Raw genomic sequence first — 18,071 nt, forward strand, 5'->3', positions numbered from 1 at the left:
ACCAGGTAGGCTAGTTGAGAACACCTTTATTTAACCAGGTAGGCTAGTTGAGAACAAGTTCTCATTTGCAACTGCGACCTGGCCAAGATAAAGCATAGCAGTGTGAACAGACAACACAGAGTTACACATGGAGTAAACAATTAGCAAGTCAATAACACAGTAGAAAAAATGGGCAGTCTATATACAATGTGTGCAAAAGGCATGAGGAGGTAGGGGAATAATTACAATATTGCAGATTAACACTGGAGTGATAAATGATCAGATGGTCATGTACAGGTAGAGATATTGGTGTGCAAAAGAGCAGAAAAGTAAATAAATAAAAACAGTATAAAAACAGTATGGGAATGAGGTAGGTGAAAATGGGTGGGCTATTTACCAATAGACTATGTACAGCTGCAGCGATCGTTAGCTGCTCAGATAGCTGTTGTTTGAAGTTGGTGAGGGAGATAAAAGTCTCCAACTTCAGCGATTTTTGCAATTCGTTCCAGTCACAGGCAGCAGAGAACTGGAACGAAAGGCGGCCAAATGAGGTGTTGGCTTTAGGGATGATCAGTGAGATACACCTGCTAGAGCGCGTGCTACGGATGGGTGTTGCCATCGTGACCAGTGAACTGAGATAAGGCGGAGCTTTACCTAGCATGGACTTGTAGATGACCTGGAGCCAGTGGGTCTGGCGACGAATATGTAGTGAGGGCCAGCCGACTTGAGCATACAAGTCGCAGTGGTGGGTGGTATAAGGTGCTTTAGTGACAATAATCACAATAATATATATAATGAAATAGATAATAAAATAGATAATAATATAGACAATAATAACAATAATATAGTAATAATGATAATATAGATACCACTAATAATAATAATGATAATATAGATACCACTAATAATACTAATGATATTGATACTACTAATATAGATTATAATATAGATCCGACCAATAATATTAATAATATAGATACTACACATACTAATACTAATATTGGTAATAATATTGATAATAACAATGTAAAAAAAGAAGAATTTCAATAATAATAATATAGATAAAAGTAATATATATATAATACAACTATTAATAACATAGATAGTAATAGAGTATATAATAAAATAAAAACACACAAGAGCTACAATGAGAGTTAAAGAAACACAAGAATACAAGTATACACATGGGTACTGGAGTGGTTGTATATACAGGTCAGTACCAGAACCTTATTCAATGTCCAGGGTACTGGAGTGGTTGTATATACAGGTCAGAACCTTATTCAATGTCCAGGGTACTGGAGTGGTTGTATATACAGGTCAGAACCTTATTCAATGTCCAGGGTACTGGAGTGGTTGTATATACAGGTCAGTACCAGAACCTTATTCAATGTCCAGGGTACTGGAGTGGTTGTATATACAGGTCAGTACCAGAACCTTATTCAATGTCCAGGGTACTGGAGTGGTTGTATATACAGGTCAGAACCAGAACCAGAACCTTATTCAATGTCCAGGGTCCTGGAGTGGTTGTATATACAGGTCAGTACCAGAACCTTATTCAATGTCCAGGGTACTGGAGTGGTTGTATATACAGGTCAGTACCAGAACCTTATTCAATGTCCAGGGTCCTGGAGTGGTTGTATATACAGGTCAGTACCAGAACCTTATTCAATGTCCAGGGTCCTGGAGTGGTTGTATATACAGGTCAGTACCAGAACCTTATTCAATGTCCAGGGTCCTGGAGTGGTTGTATATACAGGTCAGTACCAGAACCTTATTCAATGTCCAGGGTCCTGGAGTGGTTGTATATACAGGTCAGTACCAGAACCTTATTCAATGTCCAGGGTCCTGGAGTGGTTGTATATACAGGTCAGTACCAGAACCTTATTCAATGTCCAGGGTCCTGGAGTGGTTGTATATACAGGTCAGTACCAGAACCTTATTCAATGTCCAGGGTCCTGGAGTGTTATTCAATGGTTGTATATACAGGTCAGTACCAGAACCTTATTCAATGTCCAGGGTCCTGGAGTGGTTGTATATACAGGTCAGTACCAGAACCTTATTCAATGTCCAGGGTCCTGGAGTGGTTGTATATACAGGTCAGTACCAGAACCTTATTCAATGTCCAGGGTCCTGGAGTGGTTGTATATACAGGTCAGTACCAGAATCTTATTCAATGTCCAGGGTCCTGGAGTGGTTGTATATACAGGTCAGAACCAGAACCAGAACCTTATTCAATGTCCAGGGTCCTGGAGTGGTTGTATATACAGGTCAGAACCAGAACCTTATTCAATGTCCAGGGTCCTGGAGTGGTTGTATATACAGGGAACCAGAACCAGAACCTTATTCAATGTCCAGGGTACTGGAGTGGTTGTATATACAGGTCAGAACCAGAACCAGAACCTTATTCAATGTCCAGGGTCCTGGAGTGGTTGTATATACAGGTCAGAACCAGAACCAGAACCTTATTCAATGTCCAGGGTACTGGAGTGGTTGTATATACAGGTCAGTACCAGAACCTTATTCAATGTCCAGGGTACTGGAGTGGTTGTATATACAGGTCAGAACCAGAACCTTATTCAATGTCCAGGGTCCTGGAGTGGTTGTATATACAGGTCAGTACCAGAACCTTATTCAATGTCCAGGGTCCTGGAGTGGTTGTATATACAGGTCAGAACCAGAACCAGAACCTTATTCAATGTCCAGGGTACTGGAGTGGTTGTATATACAGGTCAGTACCAGAACCTTATTCAATGTCCAGGGTCCTGGAGTGGTTGTATATACAGGTCAGTACCAGAACCTTATTCAATGTCCAGGGTCCTGGAGTGGTTGTATATACAGGTCAGTACCAGAACCTTATTCAATGTCCAGGGTCCTGGAGTGGTTGTATATACAGGTCAGTACCAGAACCTTATTCAATGTCCAGGGTCCTGGAGTGGTTGTATATACAGGTCAGTACCAGAACCTTATTCAATGTCCAGGGTCCTGGAGTGGTTGTATATACAGGTCAGAACCAGAACCAGAACCTTATTCAATGTCCAGGGTACTGGAGTGGTTGTATATACAGGTCAGTACCAGAACCTTATTCAATGTCCAGGGTCCTGGAGTGGTTGTATATACAGGTCAGTACCAGAACCTTATTCAATGTCCAGGGTCCTGGAGTGGTTGTATATACAGGTCAGTACCAGAACCTTATGTGGTTGTGTATACAGGTCAGTGTGGATAGTCTGTGGGAGAGGGAGAGCAGACGTTGTTAGGTATATAACAGTTGTATGGACATTGGATAGAAGTTTTTTAGGAGTCTGTTGAGTCTTGATGCACCGGTACCCCCTGCCAGATGGGAGCATGGAGAACAGTCAATGTCTCGGGAAGATGAAGTCTTTGTGCATCCCCTCCCTGTTTCCTGCAGTCCTCGATCAGCTCCTTGGTCTTATTGACGTGGAGGGAGAGGTTGTTGTCCTGGCACCACACTGCCAGGTCTCTGATCTCCTGCCTGTAAACTGTCAGCCAGTCAGATAGTCCAGGATCCAGTTGCAGAGGGATGTTTTCATTCCCAACGTCCTGAGCTTAGTGATGAGCTTGGAGGATACTATGGCGTTGAACGCTGATCTGTAGTCTATGAGCAGTATTCCCCTTGGCCAGGTGTGAGAGGGCAGCGTGGAGTGCAATTGAGATGACATCATCTGTAGATCTTTTGGGGAGGTATGCAAATTAAAGGCGTCTGGGATGATGGAGTTGATGTGTGCCATAACCAGCCTCTTTTAAAGCACTTCATGATTACAGATGTGAGTTCAACAGGGTGGTGGTCAGTGTGGCATGACGCCTTAGAGTTCTTAGGAACAGGAATGGTGGTCGTTTTGAGACATGTGGGGGATTACAGACTGGGACAAGGAAAGGTTGAAAATGACCACGAAGATACCAGATGGTCTGCGCAAGGTCTGAGAACACGGCCTGGATGTCCTAATATCTAGCTGGATGTCCTAATGTCTAGCTGGATGTCCTAATGTCTAGCTGGGTGTCCTAATGTCTAGCTGGATTTCCTAATGTCTCGCTGGATTTCCTAATGTCTCGCTGGATTTCCTAATGTCTCGCTGGATGTCCTAATGTCTAGCTGGATGTCCTAATGTCTAGCTGGATGTCCTAATGTCTAGCTGGATGTCCTAATGTCTAGCTGGATGTCCTAACGTGTAGCAGGATGTCCTAATTTCTAGCTGGATGTCCTAATGTCTAGCTGGATGTCCTAATGTCTATCTGGATGTCCTAATGTCTATCTGGATGTCCTAATGTCTATCTGGATGTCCTAATGTCTAGCTGGATGTCCTAATGTCCAGCTGGATGTCCTAATGTCTAGCTGGATGTCCTAATGTCTAGCTGGATGTCCTAATGTCCAGCTGGATGTCCTAATGTCTAGCTGGATGTCCTAATGTCTAGCTGGATGACCTAATGTCTAGCTGGATGTCCTAATGTCTAGCTGGATGTCCTAATGTCTACATGGAAGTCCTTAAAGTTGTCTCTGGAAATAGATAGTCAGTAAACATACAATACATCTACCTAGCCCTTCCTTTAAACTAGCTGACATTATCACCCTTCCTTTAAACTAGCTGACATTAACACCCTTCCTTTAAACTAGCTGACATTAACACCCTTCCTTTAAACTAGCTGACATTAACACCCTTCCTTTAAACTAGCTGACATTAACATCCTTCCTTTAAACTAGCTGACATTATCACCCTTCCTTTAAACTAGCTGACATTAACACCCTTCCTTTAAACTAGCTGACATTAACACCCTTCCTTTAAACTAGCTGACATTATCACCCTTCCTTTAAACTAGCTGACATTAACACCCTTCCTTTAAACTAGCTGACATTAACACCCTTCCTTTAAACTAGCTGACATTAACACCCTTCCTTTAAACTAGCTGACATTATCACCCTTCCTTTAAACTAGCTGACATTAACACCCTTCCTTTAAACTAGCTGACATTAACACCCTTCCTTTAAACTAACTGACATTAACACCCTTCCTTTAAACTAGCTGACATTATCACCCTTCCTTTAAACTAGCTGACATTAACACCCTTCCTTTAAACTAGCTGACATTAACACCCTTCCTTTAAACTAGCTGACATTAACACCCTTCCTTTAAACTAGCTGACATTAACACCCTTCCTTTAAACTAGCTGACATTAACACCCTTCCTTTAAACTAGCTGACATTAACACCCTTCCTTTAAACTAGCTGACATTAACACCCTTCCTTTAATTAAACTAGCTGACATTAACACCCTTCCTTTAAACTAGCTGACATTAACACCCTTCCTTTAAACTAGCTGACATTAACACCCTTCCTTTAAACTAGCTGACATTAACACCCTTCCTTTAAACTAGCTGACATTATCACCCTTCCTTTAAACTAGCTGACATTAACACCCTTCCTTTAAACTAGCTGACATTAACACCCTTCCTTTAAACTAGCTGACATTAACACCCTTCCTTTAAACTAGCTGACATTAACACCCTTCCTTTAAACTAGCTGACATTAACACCCTTCCTTTAAACTAGCTGACATTAACACCCTTCCTTTAAACTAGCTGACATTAACACCCTTCCTTTAAACTAGCTGACATTAACACCCTTCCTTTAAACTAGCTGACATTAACACCCTTCCTTTAAACTAGCTGACATTAACACCCTTCCTTTAAACTAGCTGACATTAACACCCTTCCTTTAAACTAGCTGACATTAACACCCTTCCTTTAAACTAGCTGACATTAACACCCTTCCTTTAAACTAGCTGACATTATCACCCTTCCTTTAAACTAGCTGACATTAACACCCTTCCTTTAATTAAACTAGCTGACATTAACATCCTTCCTTTAAACTAGCTGACATTAACATCCTTCCTTTAAACTAGCTGACATTAACACCCTTCCTTTAATTAAACTAGCTGACATTAACACCCTTCCTTTAATTAAACTAGCTGACATTATCACCCTTCCTTTAAACTAGCTGACATTAACACCCTTCCTTTAAACTAGCTGACATTAACATCCTTCCTTTAAACTAGCTGACATTAACACCCTTCCTTTAAACTAGCTGACATTAACATCCTTCCTTTAAACTAGCTGACATTAACACCCTTCCTTTAAACTAGCTGACATTAACACCCTTCCTTTAAACTAGCTGACATTAACACCCTTCCTTTAATTAAACTAGCTGACATTATCACCCTTCCTTTAAACTAGCTGACATTAACACCCTTCCTTTAATTAAACTAGCTGACATTAACACCCTTCCTTTAAACTAGCTGACATTAACACCCTTCCTTTAATTAAACTAGCTGACATTAACACCCTTCCTTTAATTAAACTAGCTGACATTAACACCCTTCCTTTAATTAAACTAGCTGACATTAACACCCTTCCTTTAATTAAACTAGCTGACATTAACACCCTTCCTTTAATTAAACTAGCTGACATTAACACCCTTCCTTTAATTAAACTAGCTGACATTAACACCCTTCCTTTAATTAAACTAGCTGACATTAACACCCTTCCTTTAATTAAACTAGCTGACATTAACACCCTTCCTTTAATTAAACTAGCTGACATTAACACTCTTCCTTTAATTAAACTAGCTGACATTAACACCCTTCCTTTAATTAAACTAGCTGACATTAACACCCTTCCTTTAATTAAACTAGCTGACATTAACACCCTTCCTTTAAACTAGCTGACATTAACACCCTTCCTTTAATTAAACTAGCTGACATTAACACCCTTCCTTTAAACTAGCTGACATTATCACCCTTCCTTTAAATTAGCTGACATTATCACCCTTCCTTTAAACTAGCTGACATTAACACCCTTCCTTTAAACTAGCTGACATTAACACCCTTCCTTTAAACTAGCTGACATTATCACCCTTCCTTTAAACTAGCTGACATTAACACCCTTCCTTTAAACTAGCTGACATTAACACCCTTCCTTTAAACTAGCTGACATTAACACCCTTCCTTTAAACTAGCTGACATTAACACCCTTCCTTTAAACTAGCTGACATTAACACCCTTCCTTTAAACTAGCTGACATTAACACCCTTCCTTTAAACTAGCTGACATTAACACCCTTCCTTTAAACTAGCTGACATTAACACCCTTCCTTTAAACTAGCTGACATTAACACCCTTCCTTTAATTAAACTAGCTGACATTAACACCCTTCCTTTAAACTAGCTGACATTATCACCCTTCCTTTAAACTAGCTGACATTAACACCCTTCCTTTAATTAAACTAGCTGACATTATCACCCTTCCTTTAAACTAGCTGACATTAACACCCTTCCTTTAAACTAGCTGACATTAACACCCTTCCTTTAAACTAGCTGACATTAACATCCTTCCTTTAAACTAGCTGACATTAACACCCTTCCTTTAAACTAGCTGACATTAACATCCTTCCTTTAAACTAGCTGACATTAACACCCTTCCTTTAATTAAACTAGCTGACATTAACACCCTTCCTTTAATTAAACTAGCTGACATTATCACCCTTCCTTTAAACTAGCTGACATTAACACCCTTCCTTTAAACTAGCTGACATTAACATCCTTCCTTTAAACTAGCTGACATTAACACCCTTCCTTTAAACTAGCTGACATTAACATCCTTCCTTTAAACTAGCTGACATTAACACCCTTCCTTTAAACTAGCTGACATTAACACCCTTCCTTTAAACTAGCTGACATTAACACCCTTCCTTTAATTAAACTAGCTGACATTATCACCCTTCCTTTAAACTAGCTGACATTAACACCCTTCCTTTAAACTAGCTGACATTAACACCCTTCCTTTAATTAAACTAGCTGACATTAACACCCTTCCTTTAATTAAACTAGCTGACATTAACACCCTTCCTTTAATTAAACTAGCTGACATTAACACCCTTCCTTTAATTAAACTAGCTGACATTAACACCCTTCCTTTAATTAAACTAGCTGACATTAACACCCTTCCTTTAATTAAACTAGCTGACATTAACACCCTTCCTTTAATTAAACTAGCTGACATTAACACCCTTCCTTTAATTAAACTAGCTGACATTAACACCCTTCCTTTAATTAAACTAGCTGACATTAACACCCTTCCTTTAATTAAACTAGCTGACATTAACACCCTTCCTTTAATTAAACTAGCTGACATTAACACCCTTCCTTTAATTAAACTAGCTGACATTAACACCCTTCCTTTAATTAAACTAGCTGACATTAACACCCTTCCTTTAAACTAGCTGACATTAACACCCTTCCTTTAATTAAACTAGCTGACATTAACACCCTTCCTTTAAACTAGCTGACATTAACACCCTTCCTTTAAACTAGCTGACATTATCACCCTTCCTTTAAACTAGCTGACATTAACACCCTTCCTTTAAACTAGCTGACATTAACACCCTTCCTTTAAACTAGCTGACATTATCACCCTTCCTTTAAACTAGCTGACATTATCACCCTTCCTTTAAACTAGCTGACATTAACACCCTTCCTTTAAACTAGCTGACATTAACACCCTTCCTTTAAACTAGCTGACATTAACACCCTTCCTTTAAACTAGCTGACATTAACACCCTTCCTTTAAACTAGCTGACATTATCACCCTTCCTTTAAACTAGCTGACATTAACACCCTTCCTTTAAACTAGCTGACATTAACACCCTTCCTTTAAACTAGCTGACATTAACACCCTTCCTTTAAACTAGCTGACATTAACACCCTTCCTTTAAACTAGCTGACATTATCACCCTTCCTTTAAACTAGCTGACATTAACACCCATCCTTTAAACTAGCTAACATTATCACCCTTCCTTTAAACTAGCTGACATTAACACCCTTCCTTTAAACTAGCTGACATTAACACCCTTCCTTTAAACTAGCTGACATTAACACCCTTCCTTTAAACTAGCTGACATTAACACCCTTCCTTTAAACTAGCTGACATTATCACCCTTCCTTTAAACTAGCTGACATTATCACCCTTCCTTTAAACTAGCTGACATTAACACCCTTCCTTTAAACTAGCTGACATTAACACCCTTCCTTTAAACTAGCTGACATTATCACCCTTCCTTTAAACTAGCTGACATTAACACCCTTCCTTTAAACTAGCTGACATTAACACCCTTCCTTTAAACTAGCTGACATTAACACCCTTCCTTTAAACTAGCTGACATTATCACCCTTCCTTTAAACTAGCTGACATTAACGCCCTTCCTTTAAACTAGCTGACATTAACGCCCTTCCTTTAATTAAACTAGCTGACATTAACACCCTTCCTTTAAACTAGCTGACATTATCACCCTTCCTTTAAACTAGCTGACATTATCACCCTTCCTTTAAACTAGCTGACATTAACACCCTTCCTTTAAACTAGCTGACATTAACATCCTTCCTTTAATTAAACTAGCTGACATTAACACCCTTCCTTTAAACTAGCTGACATTAACACCCTTCCTTTAAACTAGCTGACATTATCACCCTTCCTTTAAACTAGCTGACATTATCACCCTTCCTTTAAACTAGCTGACATTAACATCCTTCCTTTAAACTAGCTGACATTAACACCCTTCCTTTAAACTAGCTGACATTAACGTCCTTCCTTTAAACTAGCTGACATTAACATCCTTCCTTTAAACTAGCTGACATTAACATCCTTCCTTTAAACTAGCTGACATTAACACCCTTCCTTTAAACTAGCTGACATTAACACCCTTCCTTTAAACTAGCTGACATTAACATCCTTCCTTTAAACTAGCTGACATTAACACCCTTCCTTTAAACTAGCTGACATTAACATCCTTCCTTTAAACTAGCTGACATTAACACCCTTCCTTTAAACTAGCTGACATTAACATCCTTCCTTTAATTAAACTAGCTGACATTAACACCCTTCCTTTAAACTAGCTGACATTAACATCCTTCCTTTAAACTAGCTGACATTAACACCCTTCCTTTAAACTAGCTGACATTAACACCCTTCCTTTAAACTAGCTGACATTAACACCCTTCCTTTAAACTAGCTGACATTAACACCCTTCCTTTAAACTAGCTGACATTAACACCCTTCCTTTAAACTAGCTGACATTAACACCCTTCCTTTAAACTAGCTGACATTAACACCCTTCCTTTAAACTAGCTGACATTAACACCCTTCCTTTAAACTAGCTGACATTATCACCCTTCCTTTAAACTAGCTGACATTAACACCCTTCCTTTAAACTAGCTGACATTAACACCCTTCCTTTAAACTAGCTGACATTAACGCCCTTCCTTTAAACTAGCTGACATTAACACCCTTCCTTTAAACTAGCTGACATTAACACCCTTCCTTTAAACTAGCTGACATTAACACCCTTCCTTTAATTAAACTAGCTGACATTAACGCCCTTCCTTTAAACTAGCTGACATTAACACCCTTCCTTTAAACTAGCTGACATTAACACCCTTCCTTTAATTAAACTAGCTGACATTAACACCCTTCCTTTAAACTAGCTGACATTAACACCCTTCCTTTAAACTAGCTGACATTATCACCCTTCCTTTAAACTAGCTGACAGCCACTTAATATCACATATCAAGGAGGAGGAACTGGAGAGGACAACGGCTGAACGGGTCTGTCTGAGTCTGGCTGAACTAAAGTGCTTTTGACCAGAACCCTATGGGAGAGAGAACGGGATGTAATTTGGGATGCAGCGTGTGGCTGCTGCATGTGAAGGAGGAAATGATGGGTATGGGTTTATTTTTATGGGTTTGACACAGTGGGAGGATGCATGGGGTTTGGTTATGACGAATTGTGAGACTAAAAATGTGGATACTTGTGGGTTTGGGGTTTGGGACGAGAGAGAGAAAGAGAGAGAGACTGAGAGATTGAGAGACCGAGAAAGAAAAAGAGAAGGGTAGGGAGAGAGAGAAAGAGAAGGGTAGAGAGACCCAGAAAGAAAAAGAGAAGGGTAGGGAGAGAGAGAAAGAGAAAGAGAAGGGTAGAGAGACCCAGAAAGAAAAAGAGAAGGGTAGGGAGAGAGAGAAAGAGAAAGAGAAGGGTAGAGAGAGAGAGAAAGAGAAGGGTAGAGAGACCCAGAAAGAAAAAGTAAATGAGATAAGTGGTGTGGCTAAGTGGCTGATTAATGTAGCATGGGTCTCTATCCCACAGACTGGGAGAGACTGTCACAATCTTCGTCAGAGCTACGATGGGCTGGAACCGCGAGAGGGGGGCTGAGAGGGAGGGAGGGATGGGGGGGGAGGGAGGGCAAAGAAAGTGAGAGAGGAGAAGTAACGGTGAGAGTCTAGGTAGTCCTATAGACAGACACTATTCACATCATAAATGTACAGTAGTTAACTGTAACTGTGACCTGTAGCTAGTAGGAGACTTGTTTTGTATCCCCTCAGGTAGATCCTTGATACATCCTGCCAGGTATGTGTCGAGGACATCCTAATGTCACTGTAATGATCCCAGAGAAATAACAGCAATACTTCATGTCATTTCTCAGAGGACCTGAGACAGGTTTTAAAATGAATCCACCTTCCAGCAACAGTCTAGAATGAGGAGACACAGAAGAAGTCCCTCCCTCATGTATACCAGTGTGTGTGAGTTTGAATGTGTGTGTGTGTGTGCGTGTGAATGTGTGTGTTTGAGCGTGTGTGTGTGTGTGCATGTGTGTGTGTGTGTGTGTGTGTGTGTGTGTGTGTGTGTGTGTGTGTGTGTGTGTGTGTGTGTGTGTGTGTGGATGTGTGAATGTGTGAATGTGAGTGTGTGTAAGTGAGTGAGTGTGTGTGTATGTGTTTGTGTGAATGTGAGTGTGTGTAAGTGAGTGAGTGTGTGTGAGTGTGTGTGTGTGTGTGTGTGTGTGTGTGTGTGTGTGTGTGTGGGTGTGTGTGTGTTTGTGTGAATACCATTAGCGTTCCGTGTTCCTTCCTTTTCCTGTCGGTCCCCACAGTAATGGCGATTCAGCAGGAAGTAGATAGCTCAGATAAGAGTGCCCAGGCGTCAGACCATGATGTCAGGGAGATGGAGAGCGGGACCTCAGAGACACACAGAGAGATGTTGTGGCTAGTGTAGAGTGATGTTGTGGCTAGTGTAGAGTGATGTTGTGGCTAGTGTAGAGTAATGTTGTGGCTAGTGTAGAGAGATGTTGTGGCTAGTAGAGATATGTTGTGGCTAGTGTGGAGCGATGTTGTGGCTAGTGTAGAGTAATGTTGTGGCTAGTGTAGAGAGATGTTGTGGCTAGTAGAGCGATGTTGTGGCTAGTGTAGAGAGATGTTGTGGCTAGTGTAGAGAGATGTTGTGGCTACTGTAGAGCGATGTTGTGGCTAGTGTAGAGTAATGTTGTGGCTAGTGTAGAGCGATGTTGTGGCTAGTCTAGAACAATGTTGTGGCTAGTGTAGAGAGATGTTGTGGCTAGTGTAGAGCGATGTTGTGGCTAGTGTAGAGCGATGTTGTGGCTAGTGTAGAGTAATGTTGTGGCTAGTGTAGAGTAATGTTGTGGCTAGTGTAGAGCGATGTTGTGGCTAGTATAGAGCGATGTTGTGGCTAGTGTGGAGAAATGTTGTGGCTAGTGTAGAGCGATGTTGTGGCTAGTGTAGAGTAATGTTGTGGCTAGTGTAAAGTAATGTTGTGGCTAGTGTAGAGTGATGTTGTTGCTAGTGTAGAGAGATGTTGTGGCTAGTGTAGAGCGATGATGTGGCTAGTGTAGAGGGATGTTGTGGCTAGTAGAGCGATGTTGTGGCTAGTGTCGAGTAATTTTGTGGCTAGTGTAGAGCGATGTTGTGGCTAGTGTAGAGCAATGTTGTGGCTTGTGTAGAGCGATGTTGTGGCTAGTGTGGAGCGATGTTGTGGCTAGTGTAGAGCGATGATGTGGCTAGTGTAGAGTGATGTTGTGGCTAGTAGAGCGATGTTGTGGCTAGTGTAGAGAGATGTTGTGGCTAGTGTAGAGCGATGATGTGGCTAGTGTAGAGTGATGTTGTGGCTAGTGTAGAGCGATGTTGTGGCTAGTGTAGAGCAATGTTGTGGCTAGTGTAGAGCAATGTTGTGGCTAGTGTAGAGCAATGTTGTGGCTAGTGTAGAGTGATGTTGTGGCTAGTAGAGCAATGTTGTGGCTAGTGTAGAGCAATTTGTGTATCAGCATTGATAGTTAGCATAGCATTTAGCGTTAGCATTCAGCAGGCAACATTTTCACAAAAACAAGAAAAGCATTCAAATAAAATCATTTACCTTTGAAGAACTTTGGATGTTTTCAATGAGGAGACTCTGTTAGATAGCAAATGTTCAGTTTTTCCTGAAAGATCATTTGTGCAGGAGAAATCGCTCCGTTTTCTGCATCATGTTTGGCTACCAAAAAAATTTAAACTTCAGTAATCAAACGGCAAACTTTTTTTCAAAATTAACTCCATAATATCGACTGAAACATGGTAAACGTTGTTTAGAATCAATCCTCAAGGTGTTTTTCACATATCTCTTCATGATATATCGTTCGTGGAAGTCTCCTCTCTCCTCTCAATCACTGGATGACTGCGTGCAGCTTTTAGATTACGCAGCAATTTCAACAAAGGACACCGAGCGGACACCTGGTAAATGTAGTCTCTTATGGCCAATCTTCCAATGATATGCCTACAAATACCTCACAATGCTGGAGACACCTTGGGGAAACAATAGAAAGGGCAGGCTCATTCCTGGCGCATTCACAGCCATATAAGGAGACATTGGAAAACAGAGCTTCAAAAATCCTGCTCATTTCCTGTTTGAAGTTTCATCTTGGTTTCGCCTGTAGCATCAGTTCTGGGGCACTCACAGATAATATCTTTGCAGTTTTGGAAACGTCAGAGTGTTTTCTTTCCAACGCTGTCAATTATATGCATAGTCGAGCATCTTTTTGTGACAAAATATTGCGCTTAAAACGGGCACGTTTTTTTTATCCAATAATGAAATAGCGCCCCCATAGGTTCAAGAGGTTAAGTGGATAGGTGGGGGATCTCAGAGTGAGTTGTGCGCAAAAGAGAAAGGCGGCCATTGTTTCTCCCGGTCCTAGTGAAAAGCCAACTGTCCCGGTTGATATATTATCGAATAGATATTTGAAAAACACCCTGAGGATTGATTATAAAAAACGTTTGACATGTTTCTGTGGACTTATGGATATCATTTGGAATTGTTGTCTGCGTTGTCGTGACCGCTCATTCCGGTGGATTCCTGGGCATAACGCACCAAACTAACAGAGGTATTTTGATATTAAAAATATCTTTATGGAACAAAAGGAACATTTGTTGTCTTGCTGGGAGTCTCATGAGTGAAAACATCCAAAGATCATCAAAGGTAAACGATTAATTTGATTGCTTTTCAGAATTTCGTGACCAAGTTACCTGATGCTAAGTGTACTTACTGTTTTGTTGAGCGATCGATAAACTTACACAAACACTTGTATTGCTTTGGCTGTAAAGCATAATTTCAAAATCTGAGACGACAGGTGGAGTAAAACTTCTTGGGACTCTCAAACCCGGATCCAGGAGCGTAATCATCGCCTCAAACTAATTAGCATAACGCAGCGGACATAAATATCCCTAGAAAATATTCCTATTCATGAAAATCACAAATTAAATATATTGAGACACAGCTTAGCCTTTTGTTATTCACACTGTTATCTCAGATTTTCTAAATATGCTTTACAGCCAATGCTAGACAAGCATTTGTGTAAGTTTATCATAGCCTAGCATAGCATTATGCCCTGCTTGCAGCAGGCAACATTTTCATGAAAATAAGAAAAGCAATCAAATTAAATAATCTACCTTTGAAGAACTTCAGATGTTTTCACTCAGGCTCAGGAGACTCCCAGTTAGATAGCAAATGTTCCTTTTTTCCCAAAATATTATTTTTGTAGGCGAAATATCTCCCATTTATTTTTCATGTTTGGCTGAGAAATCGACCGGAAAATGCGGTCACTGCAACACCGAACTTTTTTTCAAATTTGCTCCATAATATCGACAGAAACAATCAATCCTCAAGGTGTTTTTCACATATCTATTCGATAATATATCCGTCGGGACAATTGGTTTCTCATTAGAAGCGATTGGAATAATGGCTAGATTTTCTGCGGGAGCCATCATGTGACCACTTGCTCAATGTGGTCCCTTACGGCTATTCTTCAACATAAATGCGTAAAAAGACGTCACAATGCTGTAGACACCTTGGGGAATACGTAGAAAATGTAAGCTCATTCATAGCCCATTCATAGCCATTTAAGGAGTCATTGGTATGCAGCGCTTTCAAAATATGGGGCACTTCCTGGTTGGATTTGTATCTGGGTTTCGCCTGTAACATCAGTTCTGTGGCACTCACAGACAATATCTTTGCAGTTTTGGAAACGTCAGAGTTTTTTCTATCCTAAGCTGTCAATTATATGCATAGTCGAGCATCTTGTCGTGACAAAATATCCCGTTTAAAACGGGAACGTTTTTAATCCAAAAATGAAATACCGCCCCCAGAGTTCCACGAGTTAACAAAAGGCTAAACTGTGTTTTGCAATATTGCACTTGTGATTTCATGAATATGAATATTTTCTAGTGATATTATTTGACTGTGGCGCTATGCTATTCAGCGTTGCTGATGACAATTATCCCGGATCTGGGATGGGTGGTTCAGAGAGGATAAGGTGTTTTCTTATCAGTTTTGAAATCTAATTTTAATGTTTACGTCAGTTACCTGATGTTGAATAGAGTTCCATGTAGTCATGTCTCTATGTAGTACTGTGTGCCTCCAATAGTCTGTTCTGGACATGGGGACAGTGAAGAGACCTCTTGTGGCATGTCTTGTGGGGTATACATGGTTGTCCGAGCTGTCTGCCAGTAGTTTAGGCAGACAACTCGGTGAATTCAACATGTCAATACCTCTCATAAATAAAGGTAATTATGAAGTTAATCTCTCCTCCACTTTCAGCCAGGAGAGATTGACAAGCATATTATTATATTAGCTCTCTGTGTACATCCAAGGGCCAGCCGTATTCCCCTGTTCTGAGCCAATTGTAATTTTGAGCCAATTGTAATTGTAACTTTGTTACATCTGACCACACGACTGAACAGTAGTCCAGGTGCAACAAAATTAGGGCCTGTAGGACCTGCCTTGTTGATAGTGTTGTTAACTTCTTAAGGCATAGGGGGCAGCATTTTCACTTTTGGATAAATAGCGTGCCCATTTTCAACTTCCTGCTACTCATGCCAGGGATATAAGATATGTATAGTCTTATTAGATTTGGATAGAAAACACTCTGAAGTTTCTAAAACTGTGAGTATAACAGAACTTATGTAGCAGGCAAAACCCTGAGGGTCATTGGCAAATTATATTTCTTAGGAACCTGTTTTCAGTTCCTTCCGCTTCCACTGGATGTCACCAGTCTTCGGAATTTGGTTGAGGTTATTCATTTGTGCAATGAAGAAGTAGGCCATCTAGGAACTGGGTAACACTGTTGAGAGATGCACAAGACGTGAAAAGTAACATGGTTTGTTGTCTTCCTGTATTGAACACAGATAGACCCGTCTACAATTTGATCGATTATTAACGTTTAAAAATACCTAAAGTTGCATTACAAAAGTAGTTTGAAATATTTTGGCAAAGTTTATAGGCAACTTATGAAACATTTTGTAGTGACGTTGCGGTTTTTGGAAGCTGTTTTTTGCTGGATCAAACGCGTCAAATAAATGGACATTTGGAGATACAGTGATATACCTGATATATATGGACGGAATTAACCTCAACATATACAGTGATATACCTGATATATATGGACGGAATTAACCTCTTGCTCCTACCTCCTACCTGATATATATGGACGGAATTAACCTCAACATATACAGTGATATACCTGATATATATGGACGGAATTAACCTCAACATATACAGTGATATACCTGATATATATGGACGGAATTAACCTCAACATATACAGTGATATACCTGATATATATGGACGGAATTAACCTCAACATATACAGTGATATACCTGATATATATGGACGGAATTAACCTCTTGCTCCTACCTCCTACCTGATATATATGGACGGAATTAACCTCAACATATACAGTGATATACCTGATATATATGGACGGAATTAACCTCAACATATACAGTGATATACCTGATATATATGGACGGAATTAACCTCTTGCTCCTACCTCCTACCTGATATATATGGACGGAATTAACCTCAACATATACAGTGATATACCTGATATATATGGACGGAATTAACCTCAACATATACAGTGATATACCTGATATATATGGACGGAATTAACCTCTTGCTCCTACCTCCTACCTGATATATATGGAGTACTGTATACAGTGATATACCTGATATATATGGACGGAATTAACCTCTTGCTCCTACCTCCTACCTGATATATATGGACGGAATTAACCTCTTGCTCCTACCTCCTACCTGATATATATGGACGGAATTAACCTCTTGCTCCTACCTCCTACCTGATATATATGGACGGAATTAACCTCTTGCTCCTACCTCCTACCTGATATATATGGACGGAATGAACCTCTTGCTCCTACCTCCTACCTGATATATATGGACGGAATTAACCTCTTGACCACCACCATGTCTATATACAGTGGGGCAAAAACGTATTTAGTCAGCCACCAATTGTACAAGGTCTCCCACTTAAAAAGATGAGAGAGGCCTGTAATTTTCATCATAGGTACACTTCAACTATGACAGACACAATGAAAAAAAAAGTCCAGGAAATCACATTGTAGGATTTTTAATGAATTTATTTGTGGGGGAAAATAAGTATTTGGTCACCTGCGTTTTGTAGCTTCCTGGTTCGTTATGGTTAATTATGGTTCTGTCAGCTTCCTGTTTCATTATGGTTCTGTCAGCTTCCTGTTTCATTATGGTTCATTATGATTCCGTCAGCTTCCTGTTTCATTATGGTCCATTATGGTTCTGTCAGGTTCTGTCAGGTTCCTGTTTCATTATGGTTCATTATGGTACATTATGGTTCATTATGTTTCTGTCAGCTTACTGTTTCACTGTGGTTCATTACGGTTC

At 40.1% G+C, this 18,071-nt stretch overlaps 2 protein-coding genes across 8 annotated transcripts in view; both read left to right on the forward strand.

Moving 5' to 3' along the window:
- The window catches only part of LOC127928092 (ciliary neurotrophic factor receptor subunit alpha-like), a 361,996-nt gene that overhangs the window by 88,704 nt on the left and 255,221 nt on the right, over positions 1-18,071 (forward strand). The gene's annotated exons all lie outside the window — the stretch shown is intronic.
- Positions 1,237-4,577, forward strand: LOC127928091 (uncharacterized). Of its 7 annotated transcripts, none has more exons than XM_052515081.1 (4): positions 1,312-1,900; positions 1,966-2,130; positions 2,708-2,927; positions 3,044-4,577. In XM_052515081.1, the coding sequence occupies exons 1-4, from the start codon at positions 1,312-1,314 to the stop codon at positions 3,231-3,233; spliced, it is 1,164 nt and encodes a 387-aa protein (XP_052371041.1). In that variant the 3' UTR covers positions 3,234-4,577. The 7 variants fall into 7 exon arrangements, 6 of the variants coding, with proteins under 6 accessions (XP_052371043.1, XP_052371044.1, XP_052371042.1 ...); XM_052515080.1 differs by having other exon boundaries at positions 1,966-2,075; positions 2,708-2,982; XM_052515079.1 differs by having other exon boundaries at positions 1,367-1,900; positions 2,708-2,982.

This window comes from Oncorhynchus keta, unplaced genomic scaffold, assembly GCF_023373465.1.
Source record: "Oncorhynchus keta strain PuntledgeMale-10-30-2019 unplaced genomic scaffold, Oket_V2 Un_scaffold_21293_pilon_pilon, whole genome shotgun sequence".
Taxonomy (NCBI): Eukaryota; Metazoa; Chordata; class Actinopteri; order Salmoniformes; family Salmonidae; genus Oncorhynchus; species Oncorhynchus keta.